Here is a 19,996-nt window from a genome sequence, read left to right as displayed (position 1 = left end):
TGTAAGGCTTAGGTTGTAGATCCGTTTTCTGATCTCAGATCTTGTCACTTCCTTTATTCTTTTTAGGTCTTAATCCATTTCCTATGCATTTGAGAGACTTTTCAATTTGGCTTGCTGGAACAACAATTCTGCTTTTTACTATCTCTATTGTGATTTAACATTTGCTGCTGCATTTCTATTTTTATAAAGTTTAGAATAGGAAAAAAAACACCTGCAATCCCATTACCCAGAGATAAACACTATTAATATCTTAGAACATATGTTTCCCCCCTTCATCTCTATATTCATCTCTATATTCCTATCTAGAACTATCTACTGTAAAAATGCCTTTTGTGGGGCTGGAGTGATAGTACAGTGGGTAGGGCATTTGCCTTGCACATGGCCAACCTGGGTTAGATCTCTGGCATCCCATACAGTCCCTTGAGCATTGCCAGGAATGCAGAGCCAAGAGTAACAACCGAGTACCACCCTGTGCAGTCAGAGTGATTGTACAATGGTTAGGGCACTTGCCTTGCATGTTGGGACCTGAGTTTGATCCTCGATACCCCATGTGATCCCCCAAGCCTGCCAGGAGTGACCTCTGAAGTGCAGAGCCAGGAGAAAGCCTTGACCATTGCCAGGTAGGACCCAAAAACCAAAAGAGAGAGAGAAAAAAATCCCTTTTATATTATACAGTATACAAACCTTTTATCTGGTTCCATATTACCGGTCCTATGCTGAAATGTAAAGGGGTTGTGTGTGTCTGTGGGGGGGGGGGGTGTCTGTTGGTAACACTCTGTGAGGCATGAGAGCTTTGTGGTACCCAGGACCTCACAGACGCAAGACACATGCTCCATCCTGAGCCACATTCCCAGCCCAATAATCCTGTTTTGGTGCAGATGGATTTAAAACTTGTGTTATGGAAAAGACTCTTGCTTCTATTTTACTAATGAAAGTACTAGCTTCTATGGATTGAATGCTGCTCGCTGGCACTGTAAACTAGGAGTTTCTATGTTTGTTCACTTAAATGAAAATATATATACATATACATATATATACATATATACATACATATATGTGTGTGTGTGATCACTCCTAGTAGGGTTCAGAGAACATATGGGGTACCAGAGATCAAACCCTATTAGCCGCATAGGAAAGTGCTTCTTCCTTGTAGGCAGTTTTCTCCTTTTTAGCAGAAAGAAGCTCTTCCCGGATCCCGGTTCTGCTTGATTGGTGTCTCCCTTTGGCCGGCAGAGCAATGCATCCAGCTCAATATAAACCCATGACTGTGCAAGGAGGGAGCAGACCCAAGTGCCTTAGAACAATCAGATTAGACTGAGTCATGCTGAATCAACACGTGGCCCGAGCAGGATGAGCAGACAGCCTGTCGTGCCTGCTGTTCTCTTGGCCCTTGGTGCTGATCTCAACCTAAACCTCTCTGGAGGGCGGCGCTGCGGGCCAGCTGTGAGCGGCATACTCGGGATCCATCAAACTTTCCTCTCACAGATCAGTGTGGGCTGAAACAAGGCCTTGCTTAGTCCTTTTGTACTCTGCCATTGGATGCTTTTGACAGATGGGGGGTTTTTGTTTCTTGCTATTTTGGGGGGTGGGATGAGGCAGGGCATTACCAAGCAGTGCTCAGGAGATCCTCCTGGCAGTTCTTTGCCACACTGCTTGGGCCCTGCATTGCTGGGCTACCCAGGCCATCCTGCCGGGACTGGGAGCAGAGAGGGGTGTCCAGGTCTGTGCCTGGAGATACTCAGGGGACCATATGGTTCTGGGAATGGAACCAAGCCAGAGAGGGTTTGTTCCAGGCAGGTAAACCACTACACTATCTCAGTTCCGTTAATGGGGATTTCAAAAGTTTTTCCTTTTCTGTCTTCCCCCTGTCCCGTGTAGAGAGGTGCCCCTCCCAGTTAGCAGCTGTCCCCCACTTTATGCGCTCTTTCTTAGGAGCTGTCCCTGCATATGAATTTTGGTGGAGAGGGGACAGGGAGGGACAATTTTCATTTTTTTTGGTGGGGCGGGGGGATTGAGTTACATCCAACTGTGCTCAGGGCTTACTCCTGGCTCTGTGCTCAGGGATCACTCCTGGCAGTGCTCTGGGGACCACACGGGGTGCCAGCGATTGAACCCGGGTCAGCTGCATGCGAGGCAAGTGCCTTACCCACTGTTCTGTCTTTCCAGCCCCAGAGAAGGACACTTTTCCTCAAAAGCATTGGTCAGCGTGAAGCCTGTGTATTGTCCACTTGACAAAGACTTTGCTTTTTTTTTTTAAGGGTCAGTCAGTGGGAGGAAGGATAAAGGGTCTTTCAAGTTATTTTTAGGACAGGAGGCAGAGTCACGCGGTGGGCAGCAGAGCCTGGGGGTTCTCTACAATGGTACTTTTCAATCCAGTCCTGCTGGCCTTGTCAAAGAGGCTGCTCCGGGCCCCTCCCCTGCTCCTTGCTGACCAGCAGGACCGGTTCATGGAGAGGCGGGGTTTCAGCTCTTCCACCCAGCTTTCTGCTTCGTTTGAGTTGGGGAGGGGCTGAGTGGAGGTGTGGGGGGGCCGGTGGCTGGATGGTTTATAAAGTCCGTTCTGCAAAGGGTGAGCGCTCTTGCATTGTCCTGTCTCCAGTTATTGGAGACAGCCCTCTGAGATCCGCTTTCCTCCGGGAACCTCGACATTGCAGCACATTCAAAGTCAGCCCTTCCTTTGAATCATCCTCCGGTCCCTTAACACCCACTGCTGGCTCCTCTGGTGGTCTACCGAGCAGGTGAGCTTGTGTCACCATGCAGAGCCATTCACAGGCTAGGAACTGAAGTATCAAGTGGAAACTTCTTTTCCCCCAGCACTGCGGACTGAACCCAGGGCCTCATATATAAGTGTCTGGGCTTTACCACTTGCGCTGTTTCCCCGTCCGAGGAGGGAGCCTCCCTATGTATTTTCTTGCCTTGCTTCTGTTCCTCTTACCCATTTGATTACAAATAAATTCGATTTGATTACAAACTCATCTCTCTCTCTCCCTCTCCCCTATCTCTCTGTTATTTTTGGGGAGGGAGGGGGCACACCCAGTGGTGCTCAGGGGTTTCCTGGTTCTGAGCTCAGGAATTACTCCTGGTGGTGCTCGAGGACCACACGAGATACCAAGGATCGAGTGTGGATCGGCTGCATGGAAGACAAATGCCTTACTGTCTGTACCAGCTCTCCGGCCCCCTCCTCTGTCTCTTGGGCTTGATTCCTAGAGCTTTTATTTGTTTACTGTTGTTGTTTGTTTTTTTGTGCCATGCCTGGTGGTGCTCAGGGCTTACTCCTGGCTCTGTGCTCAGGGATCACTCCTGGAAGGAGGCTCAGAGGGACTATATGGGGTGCCAGGGATTGAGCCTGGGTCAGCCGTGTGCAAGGCAAGTGCCCTGCCTCTCCAGCCACTAGTTTCCTCCAGATTTTCCTCCTCCTCCTTGGGCGATTCCATCCAACCATCTGCTGGCTTGTTCCACCTCCCACTAAGACACCCCTTGGGAACGCAGGAACTACTTATCTAGCTTCTTTTGAGCATTTTCCCTTGGAAATCTCTGTCCTCACTATACCTAGAGTGACACATGATCTTTGTCCTGGAAACCCTGTTGTTTCAGCCTTCGTGGAGACATCATTTTCTCTCTCTCTCTCTCTCTCTCTCTCTCTCTCTCTCTCTTTCCTTTTTTGGCTGCCGTCCATCCAACATTATCTAGCCGAGCGAGCCTTAGCCTCGTTGGCATCGCTAAGCTTAACTAAAGAGACTAGCTTGAGTCACATCCCACAGAGAGAGATGATTTAATTGCTTCAATTAAATTTCTGGACATCAATATTTTTCCTTGTGGTAAAAACATGAAAATTAACATCTTAAAGCCTCATTTGCAGGTTAGAGTACACTGCTGTTACTACAGATACATTGAAATACAACAGATCTCTGGAACTTTCTCATTTGGCAAAACTCAATTTTGGGTTTTGTTCTTTCTCTTGATCTTATTATTTTTTATTTATTGCTTTTTGGGGGGGGATTACACCCGGTGGTGCTCAGGGGTTACTCCTAGCTCTGCACTCAGGAGTTACTCCTGGCGGTGCTCAGGGAACCATATGGGATGCTGGGAATCGAACCCAGGTCAGCCACGTACAAGGCAAACACCTTACCTGTTGTACAATCACTCCAGTCCCCCTCTTGATTTCATTAATATTTTTTTGGTGCACCAACTCAAACCCAGGACCTCACACATGTGAGTCACATTCCCAACCGACAAAACTTGTTTGTGTTTTTTGTTTTAGTTTCTTTGTTTTAGGGCCACAGGTGCTCAGGACTTTCTCCTAGTCAGGTGCTCATATCACTTCTGGCAGGTTTGGGGGACCTCATGAGGTGCCAGGAATCAAAACTTGGATCAGCCATGTGCAAGGCAAATGCCCTACCTACTGTACCATCACTCCAGCTCCCATAAAACTAACTTTGTACCCACTGAGCAGGACTTTTCTTTTCCCCTCACCCCACCTGCCCGAGCTCCTGGCAGCCACAAGTCTTCTTTCTGTAGCTAACCTGGGCTTCCTTTGGAGCTTCAGAGAACCAGAATCCCATCAGCTTTTTCTCTTTGTGGCAGGCTTATTTTAACAGCATAATGTCCTGAAAACTCATTCACATTGTGACATATGCTAGAGCTTCTTACATTTTTAATTACAATTTTTAAATTTGATTTTTTGGGCCACAATCAGCGATGCTCAGGGGTTACTCCTGGCTCTGCACTCAGGAATTACTCCTGGTTGTGCTCAGGGAACCATATGGGATGCTGAGGATTAAACCCAGGTCAGCTGTGCAAGGCAAATGCCCTACCTACTATCTCTCTGGCTCTGTCACGACTTCTTTTTTCCTTCCTTCCTTCCTTCCTTCCTTCCTTCCTTTCTTTCTTTCTTTCTTTCTTTTTTTTGGGGGTGGATCACACCCAGCGATGTTCACAGATTACTCCTGGCTTTGCACTCAGGAATTACTCCTGGAGTTGCTCAGGGGACCATATGGGGTGCTGGGAATTGAACCCAGGCCAGCTGTGTGCAAGGCAAACGCCCTACCCACTGTGCTATTATTCCAGCCCCCTCTTTCTTTCTTTCTTTCTTTCTTTCTTTCTTTCTTTCTTTCTTTCTTTCTTTCTTTCTTAGACAATAATATTCAGTAGCAGGTCTGTTCCACCTCTTCTTAGTCCACTCCACATCTCAGTTTTCTTGAAACAAGTAGCATATAATTTTTTTTGCCACATCTCACAGTGCCTATACCTGGCTCTGCCCAGGGATCATTCCCGGTGGGCTCAGGGACCATATGGGGTGCTGGGGATTGAGTCTGGGTTGGCCACATGCAAGGCAGACACCCCGCCCACTGTGCTATCTATCTGGCCCCAGCGTATAATAATAAAATAGCATAAGTTGCAGGTGTCTACATGATAGCTTATCAAAAATATATACTGTGAAAGTATTATGTTAATAAGGTGAGTGGTATTAGGGTCAGGAAGATCACCCAAAGGGCTAGAGTGCAGGATCTGCATGTAGGAGGCTGGACTTGATCCCTTGGCATTGCCTGGTCCCCTCAGCACTGAGCACCACTGGGAGTGACCCTCTGAGCCCACTGAATAACCCCTTAGTATCACTAGGTGTGCCACCCAAAGAAACAAAGATTAGTAGCATTGTGTGTGATGTGGACACTTAAAGCCTTCTCTTGAAGAAACTTTCTTATCATTTTTCGAGTTTGGACTACCTTTGGCTATGTCAGGGGCAACTGCTTGCTCTGTGCTCAGGAATGACCAATGCCCTCCCCACTGCACTATCCCTCTGTCCCAGTAAGTAAAAATTGACCTGTTGTGTGCATCTCTTCATTGCCCCCACCTCTACCTGCTGGCAACTGTCAGGCTGCTCACGGTTTCTCAGTTAAGTCTATTTTGGATTCCACATCTAAATGAGATCACACGGTATTTGCCTTTCACTGTCTGGCTTACTTTGCTTTGCATGGAGTGCTCAAGCGTCGTCCATGCTGTCTCAGTAGGATTTCCTCCTCTCATGGCTGGATCATGATGTTCTATAGACATTTTCTGGAGTCTTTCACCCAACCCCAGCACTGATAGATCGCATCCACCTCCTGGCTATTGCGAATAATGCAACAGAATAAGGGGGTGCAGATTTCTTTCTCAGAGGGTGATTCCATTTTCTTTGGATATAAATTTACAAGTGGGATTGCTCCGTTATCTGGCAGTGGTGACTCAATGACTAATTTTGTTGTTGCTGTTTTGGAGTCACACCCAGCAGTGCTGGGGTTTACTCCTGGGTCTGAGCTCAGGGATCATTCCTGGCAGTACTCAGGCGAATGTATAGGGTGCTGGAGATCAGACCCAGATTGGCCAGGTGCAAGGCAAGAGCCCTACCTGCTCTACTATCTTTCCGGCCTTTTTTCTTTATTTGCAGTTCAGGGATTTAGCCCAGAGCCTCATACGTGCAAGTTTAAGTGCCTGTTTCTGAGGCTTCTCCCTGATCCTTTGGTTGGGTTGGGTTGGGTTATAGTTTATCATTTATTCCATATTTTAACCTCCTAGAAGATAAGTGGTTAGTAAATCTTTTCTCCTATTTCATAGGTAGATTTTTCACTTTGTTGACTGACTGCTGAGTCTTTTAGTTTGATGTAGTTCTATTTATCTATTTTTGCTTTTGTGGGTTGTACCTGGCAAACTACCCGTGATGTATTCGATATGCTAAACACAGGAACAATTGTCACAATGGAGACGTTACTGGGCCTGCTTGAGCAGATTGATGAACAGCGGGAGGACAATGACAGTGACAGTGACTTTTATTGTCAGATCCAAAAACTCATGGCCAAGTTCAGTTATCATGAAGCTTTCCCCCTGCATATCCTTCTAAGATTGTTATAGCGTTAGGTCTTAAATTTACATCTGTCATCTATTTAGAGCTATTTTTTTTTTAGCTACACCCAGCAGTGTTCAGGGCTTACACCTGGTTATGTGCTCAGGGATCACTCCTGGTGGTGCTTCAGGGGCCATGTAGGATGCTGGAGATTGAACTGAGGTCAGCCATAGAAAAGGCAAGTGCCTTACCTGCTGTACTCTCTCTTTGGCCCCTTGAATTAAATTTTGTACTTTTTGAAAATGATGTAAGATAGGACTCTGCTTCATTCTGTGAACATATATGGAGATTTAGTTTTCCTGGGACCTGTTGTTGAAGAGATTATTCTTATTTATTTTATTCTTTTGGCAATACCTGGCAGTGCTAAGGGGCTACTGCCAGTTTGATACTCAGAGGTTGCTACTAGTGACACTTGGGGACCATGCAGCACTGTGCTGGGGACTGCTTGCAAAGCCGGTGTGCCAGCCCACTGAGCCATCTCTCTGGCCCTGCAGAGACTGTTCTTCCTTGCTGTGCACACTTATTGAAGATAGTTGACTATTCGTGGGATTCTTTTTCAGGGCTCTCTATTCAATTTTGCTTTGGGGTCGCACCCAATGATGCTCGGGGCTGAGTCATGACTCTGCACTCAAGGATCACACCTGGTGGGCTCGGGGGACCATATGGGATGTCAGGGATCAAATCCAGGTTGGCCGTGTGCAAGGCAAGTGCCCTACCTGCTGTGCTATTGCTCGGCCCCTTTATTTTGTTCTGTTTATCTGTATTTCTGTCTGCATGCCAGTGGTGTGCTAGTTTGATTACATTAGCTTTGTAATACATTTTGAGGTAAGGAAGCACAAGGATTGCAGCTTTACTTATTTTTCTCAAGATCAGTTTAACTACTCATGGTGCTGTGAGATTCCATGTGCATTTTAGGAGTTTTCTTTCTGTTTCTGAAAAAAAAAATTGAAATTTTTATGGGGGTTGCTTTGAATTTGTAGATTATTTTCGATGGTGTGGGCATTTTAACAATGCTGAATCTTTCATTCTGCAAACACAGATGTCCTTGTGGATTTCTTTCAATGGTGTTTTAAAGATTTTGGTAAAAGTTTTGGCTTTTTTTCTGAGGCCAGAGTGATATTAAAGCAAGCAGGGTGCTTGCTCTGTTTGTGGCCGACCTGGGTTCGATCCCTGGCATCCCATATTATCCCCTAAACCACCAAGAGTGATTCCTGAGCACAGAGCCAGGAGTAACCTCCGTGTATTGCTGAGTGTGACCATTTCCCCCACAAAAAGCGTTGCCTCTTTTTGATTAAATTTATTCCTAAGTATTTTGTTGTTTTTAATATTATAATAAATTTCCTTTTGGGATTGTTTTGGAATTAATGCATGACTCATTTTTGCCTGTTAATTTTGTACCTGAACTTTGCTGTATTTGTTAGTTCGGTGTGTGTGTAAAACAAAGAGTGAGAGAGATAAAGAGAGAAAGACCTTCCGAGATTTCTGCAAGTAAGAGCACGTCGTCTGTAGGAAGAGAAGTTTGGTGATTTTCATTCTATGAATTTTCCCTTTTTCTTGGTTGCTTTGATTGGTACCGTCTTTATAGAAACAGCCAGAGAGGCATCCTTGCCTTATTCCTGATCTTTGAGGCAAAGCTGTCAGCCTCTTGCTGTTGACATGTTAACTGCGGTCTTTCCCCGTATGGCCTTTAAGATGTTGAGGTTGTTTTTAGTTCTCCTTTGTGGGCATTTTCCCTCTTAAGTGTTGACTAGAATAGTTATGACCATGATCTTCCTGCCTCTTAGGCTCACTATCGAAAGTCTCCGAACCACAGAGAGGATGGGAGAAGGCAGAGGAATGAGAACCCTCCCCCCCAAGAGGGCAGAATCTCGGGGGTAGGAGGCACCCAGAGAGCCTCCCCGGCCTTTAGAGTGAGAGGGGCTCACAGACTCTTCCCCTCAGGAGCCATGCCCGAGCCCCTCCCTTCGTGTGCATGCTGCATGGTGTGGTCCTGCCCCCATGGAACTGACCCCAGAACCGCACCTTTCTTTCAGCACCCTGGGAGGAGGGCGAGATCCGTAGGGACCGAGTAGAACCTCAAACTGTGTCCCTGTCCTGGCGGGAGCCCATCCCTGCGGGGTCAGCGGGTGCCAACGGCACGGAATACGAGATCCGATACTATGAGAAGGTGAGTGGGGTCTGGAAAGCAGCTGGGGGTGCATTGTGGGCTGTGTGCCCCCTTACACCCACTTCCTCTTTTTATGCCCTTCCCGCTAAAGTCTGGACTCCCAAAGCCTCTTAACTCCGCGCACCCTCCGGGCTTTCATTCCCTCTCCCCCTCCATGCCTGTCTCTCCACACCAGCACACCCCTGCTCTTCCTCTGCCCCCCGCATCTCTGCTCTCTGCCTTCTCCAACCCCACTGCCCAGCCATGCGGAGGCTTGCCATGGGGATTTCTTCTGCTGCTTAGCTGGGTTCTGGATGGCTGAATTGTGTGTGTACAATGGGGAGGCAGCAGGCAGAACCCTTCTAAAGAGAAGAACGCAGAAGAACAGTCACAATTTCCCCAGCAAGCTATCTGCCGATGGGCTGGGGCAAGGCGGGGGCACATTGACTAGGTGTGATGGGATGCTGGGGTTCCGTGGGACTGGTAGAAGCTGCCCACCCTGCTCTCCAGAACAGAACAGGAAGGCATCGACTGCCTCAGGTTTACTTCAATCAAATGATAGTTATAATTCACAAGTAATAATACAAAATACAGTATTGGAAATGCCTTGGGTCCCTTTGCTGCTTCCTGCTGCCCTCTCTGTTGTCTCTCCGTGGCTTGAGTTCAGCCAGCTCAGGGCATTGTTGCTCTTCGTTATCTCTTTCCTCCGTTCGTTGTCTTGTCAGCGAGGTGCCTTCCTAGTCAAGGGGATTCTCACCCAGTGCGGACTGCACCCACTCAGGTGACAGCTTGCCCTGGCTTCTGCCCTTCAGTCTCTCCTCGGGGACTCCAGGATGTTTTTTGACAAATCACAGAATCTCGTCCTTGTGCTTCAGCATCAAAAGTCTGAGGGGAGTTGGGAGCAGGGTGGCAGGGGGCGGGGAGGCTGAAAGGAGAAATAAACACTCCCAACTCCAAGGGAGCTGGAGCGACAGCACAGCGGGTAGGGCGTTTGCCTTGCACGGGGCCAACCCGGGTTCGATTCCCAGCATCCCATATGGTCCCCTGAGCACTGCCAGGAGTAATTTCTGAGTGCATGAGCCAGGAGTAACCCCTGAACATCACCAGGTGTGACCCAAAAAGAAAAAAAAAGAATAAAACACTCCCATCTCCCTGTTGGGTGGGTTGCCTGGTGCCACTGGTTGAGGCAGAGAATCTCTGCGGGGGAATGCAGGTCTGGGGTGAGATGGTGAGCCTGGTTGTGCTCTTATGCCACTCATGCCAGGGACCTGGGAGGTGGGTCCATCCAGGTGGTCTTGCAGGTCTGGGAGAGGCACGTGCAGGCGAATGAGGCATGTGGGAACTTTCAGCACCAAGGTGGTGGCTGAAGCCAGTGGACCAGGAGGGAGGGATTGGTGAATGACCAGCACAGAGCTCTGAAGAGCACAGATATTTAGGAGAGAGCTGCAGAGGATTCTGGGATTCATCAAGCAGAGGTTTCTGAGAAGGGTCTCACTGGATGGGCACTTGGGTATCGGCACGTTGGCAGTCCCACAGCCCAGCCAGGTGGCTACTCGCAGGCTCTTAGGGAGAATGAACATCCTGGGAACACAAACCTTTGAGAAGAGAAGCCAGTACAAAGGGGGTGGAATGCAATGTCCAGACGTATCGCTGCAACCGCACTGGTTGTGCTGACACCTGTCTGCACTCTGCTCCAGCCCTCACTGCTGCAGCCGCCCCGCTCCACCCTTTCTCCCCACACCATCTCAGAGCAACCAGCCACTCTCCATGGGTTCTTCAAGCACCTGGAAGGGAGGTTCAGACCCCTGAGTACCGGGACCAGAGACCTGGGTCACAGGCTTTGGGGAAGGGGCTGAGGATGTGGCAGGGGCAGTACCTGGGATCTGATGGAGAGGGGCTGATGGGAGCGTCCCTCACACACAATTGTGAAGGGCAGCATGACAGCCAACAAGAGGTGTGGGACCCGACAGAGCTTAGAAACTAGGGTCTTGCTGACTGTTCCTTGAGTGACCCTCTGCGGCTGGGAGGGAGACGGGCCTCTGAAAGGCCTGGCATGGCGTTGGCCACTAGCAGGCCCTCTGCCGCCCACTGCCCTTTCCACTCATCAGGCCTCTGTGCCTTCGCTCGTTCCAACTCTTCATTAACCGTAAAACAAGGCAAGGAAAAGAAAATAGACCTGCCGGTCTCATCCAGGCAGGCTGGTGGTGGCGATTCGAGGACAAAGGGAAGGAAAAGCTCAGAGTGTCCACGGTCTCACCCACTGGCCAACTCTCCCACCAGCTTCAGGCCCAGCTCAGCCCTGGGTCTGCCAGGCCCTGACCGCCATCCACTTTGCATGGTCCAGAAGAAGGTTCTAGCACCTTCTCTCAAATTTCCCCAGGGGGTTAGAGAGAAAGTATAGTGGGTAGGGCTCATGCCATGCATGCGGGCCCACCCAGGTTCAATCCCCAGCCTCCCATCTGGTCCCCTGAACCCACCAGGAGTGACTCCTGAATGCAGAGCTGGGAGTAACCCTTTTTTTTTTTTTTTTGCTTTTTTGGGTCACACCTGGTGATGCACAGGGGTTACTCCTGGCTCTGCACTCAGGAGTTACTCCTGGCAGTGCTAGGGGGACCACATGGGATACTGGGAATCGAACCTGGGTCAGCCGCGTGCAAGGCAAATGCCCTACCCGCTGTGCTATCGCTCCAGCCCCTGGGAGTAACCCTTGAGCACTGCTAGGTGTGGTCCAAAAACCAAAGAAAGAAAAAGCAAAACAAAGTTTGGCCCTGTGCAGAGTGGGGCTGCCTCTCCCGTGGGGCTGGAGGTCAGGGCCTGGGAGCAATTCGTGTTCTCCCACCCCCACGCTGTCCCCTCCTCATTCCTTCTCCCCACTCTCCCCTCTGGAGTGCGGGTTCAGGCCTCACCCCGTGGTCCCTCCGCAGGGCCGGAGCGAGCAGACTTACTCCACGGTGAAGACAGGGGCGCCCGCGGTCACCGTCACCAACCTGAAGCCGGCCACACGCTACGTCTTTCACATCCGGGCGGCTTCCCCGGGGCCCTCCTGGGAGACTCAGAGCTTCAACCCCAGCATTGAAGTGCAGACCCCTGGGGAGGGTAAGTGATGTGTGGGCTGGACAAAGGGAGATGGCCGGGGCTGGGGGGTCGGGCGCTGAAGAGTATCTGAAAGAGCATCACAGCTGGGCCAGGAGTGGGTTTGGACCACCCGCTGCTGCCTCCTCTCTGATGTGAGCTGGGCCGGGAGCTCTCCTGGAGGAACTCAAAGGGAGGCTTCACCCAGCCCTGCCTCCACCCCCAGGCCCTCGGGCCGGCTCAGAGCTCCAGTCTCCCACAGCCGTATTGTTCTGACCACTAAACTCTGGTTCCTGCTCTGGGGCTTTCCGGCCGGAGATGGGCCCACATGTGGGCCTAGTGCGGGTTCCCACCGGGCCTGAGAGTGAGGCAGCTCTTCTGAAGGTTGGGGACACACAGGGGGACACCAACAAAGAAAATGAAAATGGCACTGTCTCCGTGCGTGGATTGTGTGGGACGTGAATTAGTTCCCGATCAACCTATTATTCAGACCAAACAGAAGCCTGAACAGGAGCTCTCCGGATCCTGAATTGGCTTCTTCGCGGCATGCCGTCCCCTCCTCCTCTTCGTCCCCCCAAGCTCCCCTGCATTTTGCTGCAGAGCCTTTAGCTCTCCGGTTTGGGGCTTTGCCGGCTGCTAACCCAGCCCTCGGGTTCTCACCTCTATCTGCCCCAGCAGCTCGGGAAAGTCTTTTCCTGGACAAAGGCTGCGCCCCCCTCCCCCCCAGAGGCATTCTGGCACCAGCTGTCAAGTTAATAATTCTTTCCAACCCGCTCCCCGAGTCTAATCCAAGATAGGAAGCGCTCTGAGCCGGAGGGGAGGCGAGGCTGAGATGTGGAGGGAGTGGATTCTGGGAACGAGGGCTGTGCTTCTTGCTTGAATGCCCGTCGGCGCCAGGCCTCAGCGGCTGGTGCTGGCGAGGCGAGATTAGAGCACTTTCCCGAAGATGGGCTAGGAAGGCCTTTTGGACGGAAATGCGTCTGAATAAAGGCTCGTGGGTTTGACTAGAGTGAGGGGTGGGGGCTGCTGATTGCAAGGGCGGGGAAGGGGGGCCTTCACTGGCGGCTTCTCTGTGGAATCGCTCCACTCCCCTGCCTCCCTGGGGGTGGTTTGGTTGAGGGGAAGTGATGGGCACTTTTCCCAGTGAGCCCTCAGCCGAAATGGGGTGAGGAAGGGCCGGGCTTCACTCCTGTATCAGTGACCTGCCGCTGAGGGCCAGGCTTCACCCCTGCATCTGAGAGCAGGCTTCACTCATCATAATGTAGCTGCCTAAAACAAGTATTAGTTGGGATCAGATCTCTGGGTGTCAGACATGTGGGTGCCTTTAGGATCTCTCAGGGGGCTGCAGTTGTGCGGTCCTTGGGGTGATGATTCTTTCAAGGGGGAAGTGGGGGACTCGGCCTCCCACCAGGGGTCTCCGAGGGCAGAGGGCTTGCAGTACTTGCCTTCAGGGCTTCTTCTTAGGGCAATTCTGAATCCAGCGACTAGATGCTTACTGGGTGCTGATACAGAAAGTGCAGTCTCTTGAAACTGAATTTTGGAAGTCATACCTCCTCCTGGCGTGTTCTGTCTGTTATGTGGTACTGTCTGTGGGATCCCGGATGGGAATGAGTTTCAGGAGGTGGGAACTCAGAAGCGCCATCTTGGGGTCATGTACCAGAAACACCTGGTGCTTTCCCTCCTTCCCTCCCTGCCCCCCTCCCTCCCTGCCCCCCTCCCTCCCTCCCTCCCTCCCTCCCTCCCTCCCTCCCTCCTTCCTTCCTTCCTTCCTTCCTTCCTTCCTTCCTTCCTTCCTTCCTTCCTTCTATTCTTGACTACCTAACAGTTTGCAGTTTGGTGTGAAGGCCTAAAGACATATGGTGCCTCACAGGCTAGCTTGCTAGATGATGCTTAGAGACCTCCAGGGACACACCCAACAGCTGCATGCAAGACACCTCTGCAGCCTCTCTCTCTCTCTCTCTCTCTCTCTCTCTCTCTCTCTCCCCCCTTCCTTCCTTTCTTGTTTTATTTCTCTTTCATTCTCTTCCTTCCTTCCTTCCTTCCTTCCTTCCTTCCTTCCTTCCTTCCTTTCTCTCTCGCTCTCTCTTTCCTGATCTTTAATTAGTTAGGGATATTTTATTTTGTTTTTGTTATTGTTTTGGGGTCACCCCTCCAGCCACACCTGAAGGGGCTCAGGGGACCAGTTGGGGTGTCAGGGACCAAACCCAGGTTGGCCACGTGCAAGTCAAGCACCCTACCCACTGTACTAGTGCTTTAGCCCCCAGAGGTATTTTTTTTTCTAATCTCAGATTCAGTTTTTAGGGTTGCTCAGTATTTTTTCCGTTCTAAACAGTATCCAAATTTACCTTTTTTCACCCACCTCCCTCCCACTCTCTCTCTCTTTAATCCACATGGATCTGCTCATGGCCTTTATTCCTGGCTCGTGTTCAGGTAACACTCCTGGTGGGTCTCAGAGGGTCACGTGGGGTGCCAGGGATCCAACCTGCATTGACCACATGCAAGACAAGCACCTTACCCACTGCACTAGCTCTCTGGCCCTTCCGTCCTCACTGCCGTGCCAACCTTGCCAGCACACATTCTTCTCCCAGAAGAGCTCTGCCCACCACTCCCTGGCTCCCTGTTCTCTCAGGATATGCTCTTTTATTTTGTTTTCGTTTGGTGGCCATACCCAGTGGTGCTCAGGACTTATTCCTGACTCTGAGCTCGGGATTCAGCATGGAAATGGCATGTTGCCGTCCTTTGACTGGGAGATACTTATGGATGAAGAAAGGCAAGTTACGGAGCTGGGGGGAGGAAGGGCCAGGGTTAGGGGAGAAAACAGTACCTGATAAGGTTCAGGTAGCCATAGAGGGTGCCAGATTCCAACCCTGGTTGGCTGCATCACGGTAAGTGTCTACCCACTGGACTGTTGCTCAGGCCCCAAAATTAATACTCTTGATTTAACATTTAGGATCCTCCAGGTTCTGTTTTCTCCCCTAACCCTGGCCCCATCCCTTTCCCTTCACAAGCTCCTGCTCCTTGCCTCTCTACCTCCGTAAGTGTCTTCCAGCCACGTGGGGCAACATGCCATTTCCAGACCCCACTTGTGCATCTGAGCCCCATCAGCAAATTCAACCCTCCAGGTCCAGTGCCGAGGGTTCCTCTTCTGTGGCCCTGGCTCGCTGGCTTTAGGGACGTAACATACTTCTGCTCTGTCTGCTCACTTAGGTTTCTTTTTATTCGACACCTAAGAGCTTTGTTTCTGTCATCTCCACTCGTGTTTTCACTTCTCCCTTCATCCCTGTCTCTCAGTACCAGTGTCAGTCTGGCACATTGGATGGATGAAAGGATGGATGGAAGATGAGTGGATGGGTGGGTGGGTGGGTGGATGGATGAGTGGGTGGGAGGATGGATAGATGGGTGGGTGGATGGGGTGGATGAATAAATGGATGGGTAGGAGGATAGATGAATGGATGGATGCATGAATGGATGAATAGATGGGTGGGTGCCTGCATGCATGAATGCTTGGATGCATGGATGCATGGGTAGTGGGGGTAGAAAGCCTAAGATCCTCTAGATCCCTCCCTTGGGGAAATACTTCAAAGCAGAGACTTTTGGAATCTGGGTTTCCCACTCATTTTGGGCTGGAGCGATAGCACAGCAGTAGGGCGTTTGCCTTGCACGCAGCCAACATGGCCGACCGGAGTTCGATTCCTCCGCCCCTCTCGGAGAGCCCAGCAAGCTACCGAGAGTATCTCGCCCGCACGGCAGAGCTTGGCAAGCTACCCGTGATGTATTCGATATGCCAAACACAGTAACAACAAAATCTCCAATGGAGATGTTACTGGGCCCGCTCGAGCAAATTTTATTTTTAATTTTTATTTATTTTTTATTTTTGAGCCTTATCTGGCTGTGTTCAGGGCTTATTCCTGGCTCTGTGCTCAGGGATTACCCCTGGGATTCAGGGGACCATTTAGGGTGCTGAGGATCAAATTCAAGTTAGTCCTGTGTAAGGCTTTACCTGATGTACTATCTCTCCAGCCCCTCCCATTAATTTTTATCACTGTAAATAGCTCTCCTTGATATCATTTTCCTCTGCTGTATATTGGAGACTCTAACCCCTTCCTGGATGAGGGTAACAGGCTGACTTAGGTGAGGCCATGGTGTGGTTCCTTCAGGAATGGCGTGTTCATGACATGTTAGTTCTCACTGGAGACTGGGCCTGAGGGTCTGGGGCTGGAGGCCGTTTCCCTTCTAGAACTGCTGTAACTCTGTCATCATTTATCAGAGAGGCAAAGTGAGAGGTTTGTGTGCTGGTCTGTGCTCTCTCTCTCCCTCTCTCTCTCCTCTCTCTCTCTCTCTCTCCTCTCTCTGTCTCTCTCCATCTCTTTCTCTCTCCTCTCTCTGTCTCTCTCCATCTCTTTCTCTCTCTCCTCTCTCTTTCTCCTCTGTCTCTCTCCCTCTCCTCTGTCTTCTCTCTCTCCCCCCTCCCCCTCCCTCTCTCTCTCTCCCTCCCCCCACCCCCCCACGCCCCCTGGGCTGCAGTAGACGTGGGCTGCCCTGGAAGAGGGGAAGCTCCAAGAGCTGGTGGCCTTTGCTGGTCCCTGCCGGGTGGGTGCCTATCCTGCCATGGTGCAGCGCGGGTCTCTGAGCTTGCTCCTCTGCCGGCTTCAGCCTCTGGGATTTTCCTCGCAGCTGCCTCCGCCTCCAGGGACCAGAGTCCCGCAGTCGTGGTCACCGTGGTCACCATCTCTGCCCTTCTTGTCCTGGGCTCGGTGATGAGTGTGCTGGCCATCTGGAGGAGGTAAGTGTGCGGTCCCCAGCTGGCTGGTCCCCAGTAGCACGTGTCCCCTGGCACACTGACCCGGGCTCCCTGGTCCCCACACCTGGCCTAATTTGCACAGGCAATTGACCACGTGCCAGCACGCTGGCCGGAGATTCCGAGCCCGGGCCGGCCGGCGCCGAGTGCCCCTCCCCCGCCGCGCCGCTGCCGCAGCAGCTCTGCAGCTGGCTCAGCGGCTATGGGATGAAGGGATTGAGCTCCTTCACTCATTAAATGTCAGACGGCATCACTAGGGCTTCGAGGCTGCTCATCCGCTCCCGTGTGATTAGCATTCTCAGGAGGCGCTCAGCCGCCCTCTGGTCCCCGGCCCCAAGGGATCCGGAAGCATCTGAACACATGCGCGGCTCCCTCTCGAAAGGCAGAGAGCGGCTGTCGTGTGAGGGAGGGGACCCTTAGGCTGGAAAGCCCCCACCCACCAGAGCACAAAAGAGTCGGCAGAGAGGGGAGGGGGAGAAGAAGGGAGATGTGGACCAGATTCTGGCTCAGAGGGCATTGCTGTTCTGTGTGGCCCCAGCGGAAGCCTCTCAGCATCTATCTCCCTTTCAAACCGCCCCCTCCTGCCCCCAGGCTGCCCTGGAGACCCGCAGTCGCTCCCCTGGCGGGTGGGCACCAGGCTGGGGCTGAGATCAGCAGTCCTGAGCCCGGAGTCTGCCTGCAGAGCTGGTGGGGGAAGCGGAGGAGGGAAACGGGCTGGCCTGGAGCCACCTGCCGCCTCGCAGCCTCCAGAAACTGCCAGAGGCCGGACAGTGAGCATTCATTTTGCATTGGCTGTTTGCTTAAAATGACTGGGGTGAGGCAGGAAGGCGGGAAGAGAACCATGGTTCAAGGGCTGGAGCACACGTCTGGCATAGGGGGAGTCCCGGGTTCGAGAAGCAGCAGCACAGAGTCTGAGCACTGCCAGGAGTGGTCCCCAAACATCCCCAACTCTATCCCCTCACCCTATCTCCCATCTCCCCAGAACATGCTCCCATTGAGGGGAGAAGCAGGGAGACGGGAGCAGGGAGCTGTGCAGCGGGTACAGTAAAGGAACCACCACGCCGGGGATCTGGAGACTTGGGTGCCTCTGGAGACATGGGACCTGCCTTGCGTCTGCCGCACTGGGATAGGGAAGGGAGCACATGAGTACAGAGGGGTGCGGGGTGGCCGCCTGGAGCATTTTAGCTCCTCTCCAGGTCTCACCGCTACTTCTCCACCAGCTCATCCTGCAGCATCCCTCTTCTCACTGGAGGTGGTTCTGTACAGGCTGCTCAATTCCCCATAACCACAGCCTCTTGCCGCCACAGCCCTCCCTACTCTCCAGGGGTTCCCTCATTCACTAGGCTGTGCTTCGGGGCTTTACTGGCCACTGGATGGCAGCCCCACTTCTTGGTCTTCCTTTCTTCCTTCTTCCTCCTTCCTTCCTTCCTTCCTTCCTTCCTTCCTTCCTCCCTCCCTCTCTCCCTCCCTCCCTCCCTCCCTCCTTCCTCCTTCCTTCCTTCCTTCCTTCCTTCCTTCTTGTCTTTCTGTCTTGGCCCTCCTCTTCCTCCTCCTCCTCCTCCTCCTCCTCCTCCTCCTCCTCCTCCTCCTCCTCTTCCTTCTCTTCCACCTCCTACTTCCTTTTTGGGCCAACCCAGTGATTCTTAGGGCTTACTCCTGACTCTCTACTCAGAGTTCACTCCTGGTTGTGCTCAGTGGACCATATGGGATGCTGCTGTGTATTGAGCCTGGGTCAGTCACGTGCAAAGCAAGCATCTTACCTGCTGCACTATCTCTGCAGCCCGCATCTATCAGTTTTTTTTTTTTGAGCCACACCTAGCAATACTCAGAGCTTACTCCTGGCTCTATACTCAGGAATTACTCCTGGTGATGCTCGGGGGCGGGGGAGCATATATATGAGATACTGGGGATCAAACCCAGGTCGGTTGGATGCAAGGCAAACAATCTACCTGCAAGGCAAACAGTCTACCTACTGTACTATTACTTGATGCCCTCATTCCCCAGATTTTTTTCTTCTTGGAGGGAATGGAGGCATTACACCTATTGGTGCTTCGAGGACCAGAGGTGCTGGGATTGAACCAACTGAGAGACTGGGCAGATGCCTCGGAAGGCTGGAGCGCACCCTTTGTGTGCCAGAGGCCAGAACTCTGGTGGATGGGCAGGAAGCTGCTCTTATTTGCCCTGGACCCTCTCTGCCCATCCTTACGGTCCTGCCTGCATTGCCCTTCTTTGCCTGGGTCTGTGAGTGGAACCGTACTTCACTCCCATATTTCTTCCACGTTAGACCGGAGGTTGCCTGACCTTTGGGTGCGGTGTCGGAGGTGTGGGTTTGGAGCAAGTATGTTCATTGTGTCCCCAGGTGAAAATAACTGGGAGTGCTAATGGGTTGAGGTTGTGTTCCGTGGAAGGAGCTTTTAACTCTGCAGAGCTAGAAGGTCCCTCCCCTGGTGCAAGATCACGTTTTTTTCCCTCCTAGAAACTGGCAGGTTGGGTGTGCCTTAAGGGCAGGGCTGGGCAGCTTGGCTCAGAAAACAACTGTTCCTCCCCAGGCCCTGCAGCTACGGCAAAGGAGGCCGGGATGCCCATGATGAGGAGGAGCTGTATTTCCACTGTGAGTGGTCTACGCCTGGTGCAGGCGGGGAGGCCGGCACCATCCCATCTTGGCCTCCGCCCTCTTGCTTATCCCACGTCACTCCAGCCGCGGAAGCCCTTTCTTCAGCCCATCTCTCTCTTTCTCTGCTTTGCCAGTCAAAGTCCCCACACGCCGCACGTTCCTGGACCCTCTGAGCTGTGGGGACCCGCTGCAGGCGGTTCATCTCTTTGCCAAGGAGCTGGATGCGAAGAGCGTCACTCTGGAGAAAAGCCTGGGAGCAGGCAAGGCGGGCGTTCCAAGGCCCCGCCCACCGAAAAGCCCCGCCCTCTCCCGGGAGCCACGCCCATTCCGGTCCCCGCCTTGCCGGGAAGCCCCGCCTCCACACCGAACCTGCCCCGCCCACCAGATCCTGGGAAGATATTCCAGGGGTCCCTCCAACCTCCCGGATCCTCTCCCCTGTCCCGTTCTCCCTTTGCCCACGCGCTGAGAAGTCTTCCTGCAGGCTCTTTC

At 52.0% G+C, this 19,996-nt stretch overlaps 1 protein-coding gene across 1 annotated transcript in view; it reads left to right on the top strand.

Moving 5' to 3' along the window:
• The window catches only part of EPHA10 (EPH receptor A10), a 40,098-nt gene that overhangs the window by 16,577 nt on the left and 3,525 nt on the right, over nucleotides 1-19,996 (top strand). Inside the window, exons 6-10 of the mRNA XM_056123021.1 lie at nucleotides 8,911-9,044; nucleotides 11,948-12,119; nucleotides 16,770-16,878; nucleotides 19,443-19,504; nucleotides 19,642-19,767. Coding sequence (XP_055978996.1) covers nucleotides 8,911-9,044; nucleotides 11,948-12,119; nucleotides 16,770-16,878; nucleotides 19,443-19,504; nucleotides 19,642-19,767 — 603 coding nt within the window. The remainder of the gene's footprint in view (nucleotides 1-8,910; nucleotides 9,045-11,947; nucleotides 12,120-16,769; nucleotides 16,879-19,442; nucleotides 19,505-19,641; nucleotides 19,768-19,996) is intronic.

Source organism: Sorex fumeus, unplaced genomic scaffold, assembly GCF_029834395.1.
Source record: "Sorex fumeus unplaced genomic scaffold, SorFum_2.1 ptg000047l, whole genome shotgun sequence".
Lineage (NCBI taxonomy): Eukaryota > Metazoa > Chordata > Mammalia > Eulipotyphla > Soricidae > Sorex > Sorex fumeus.
Note: the sequence above shows the minus strand (reverse complement) of the source record. Positions and strands in the feature narration are given on the sequence as shown.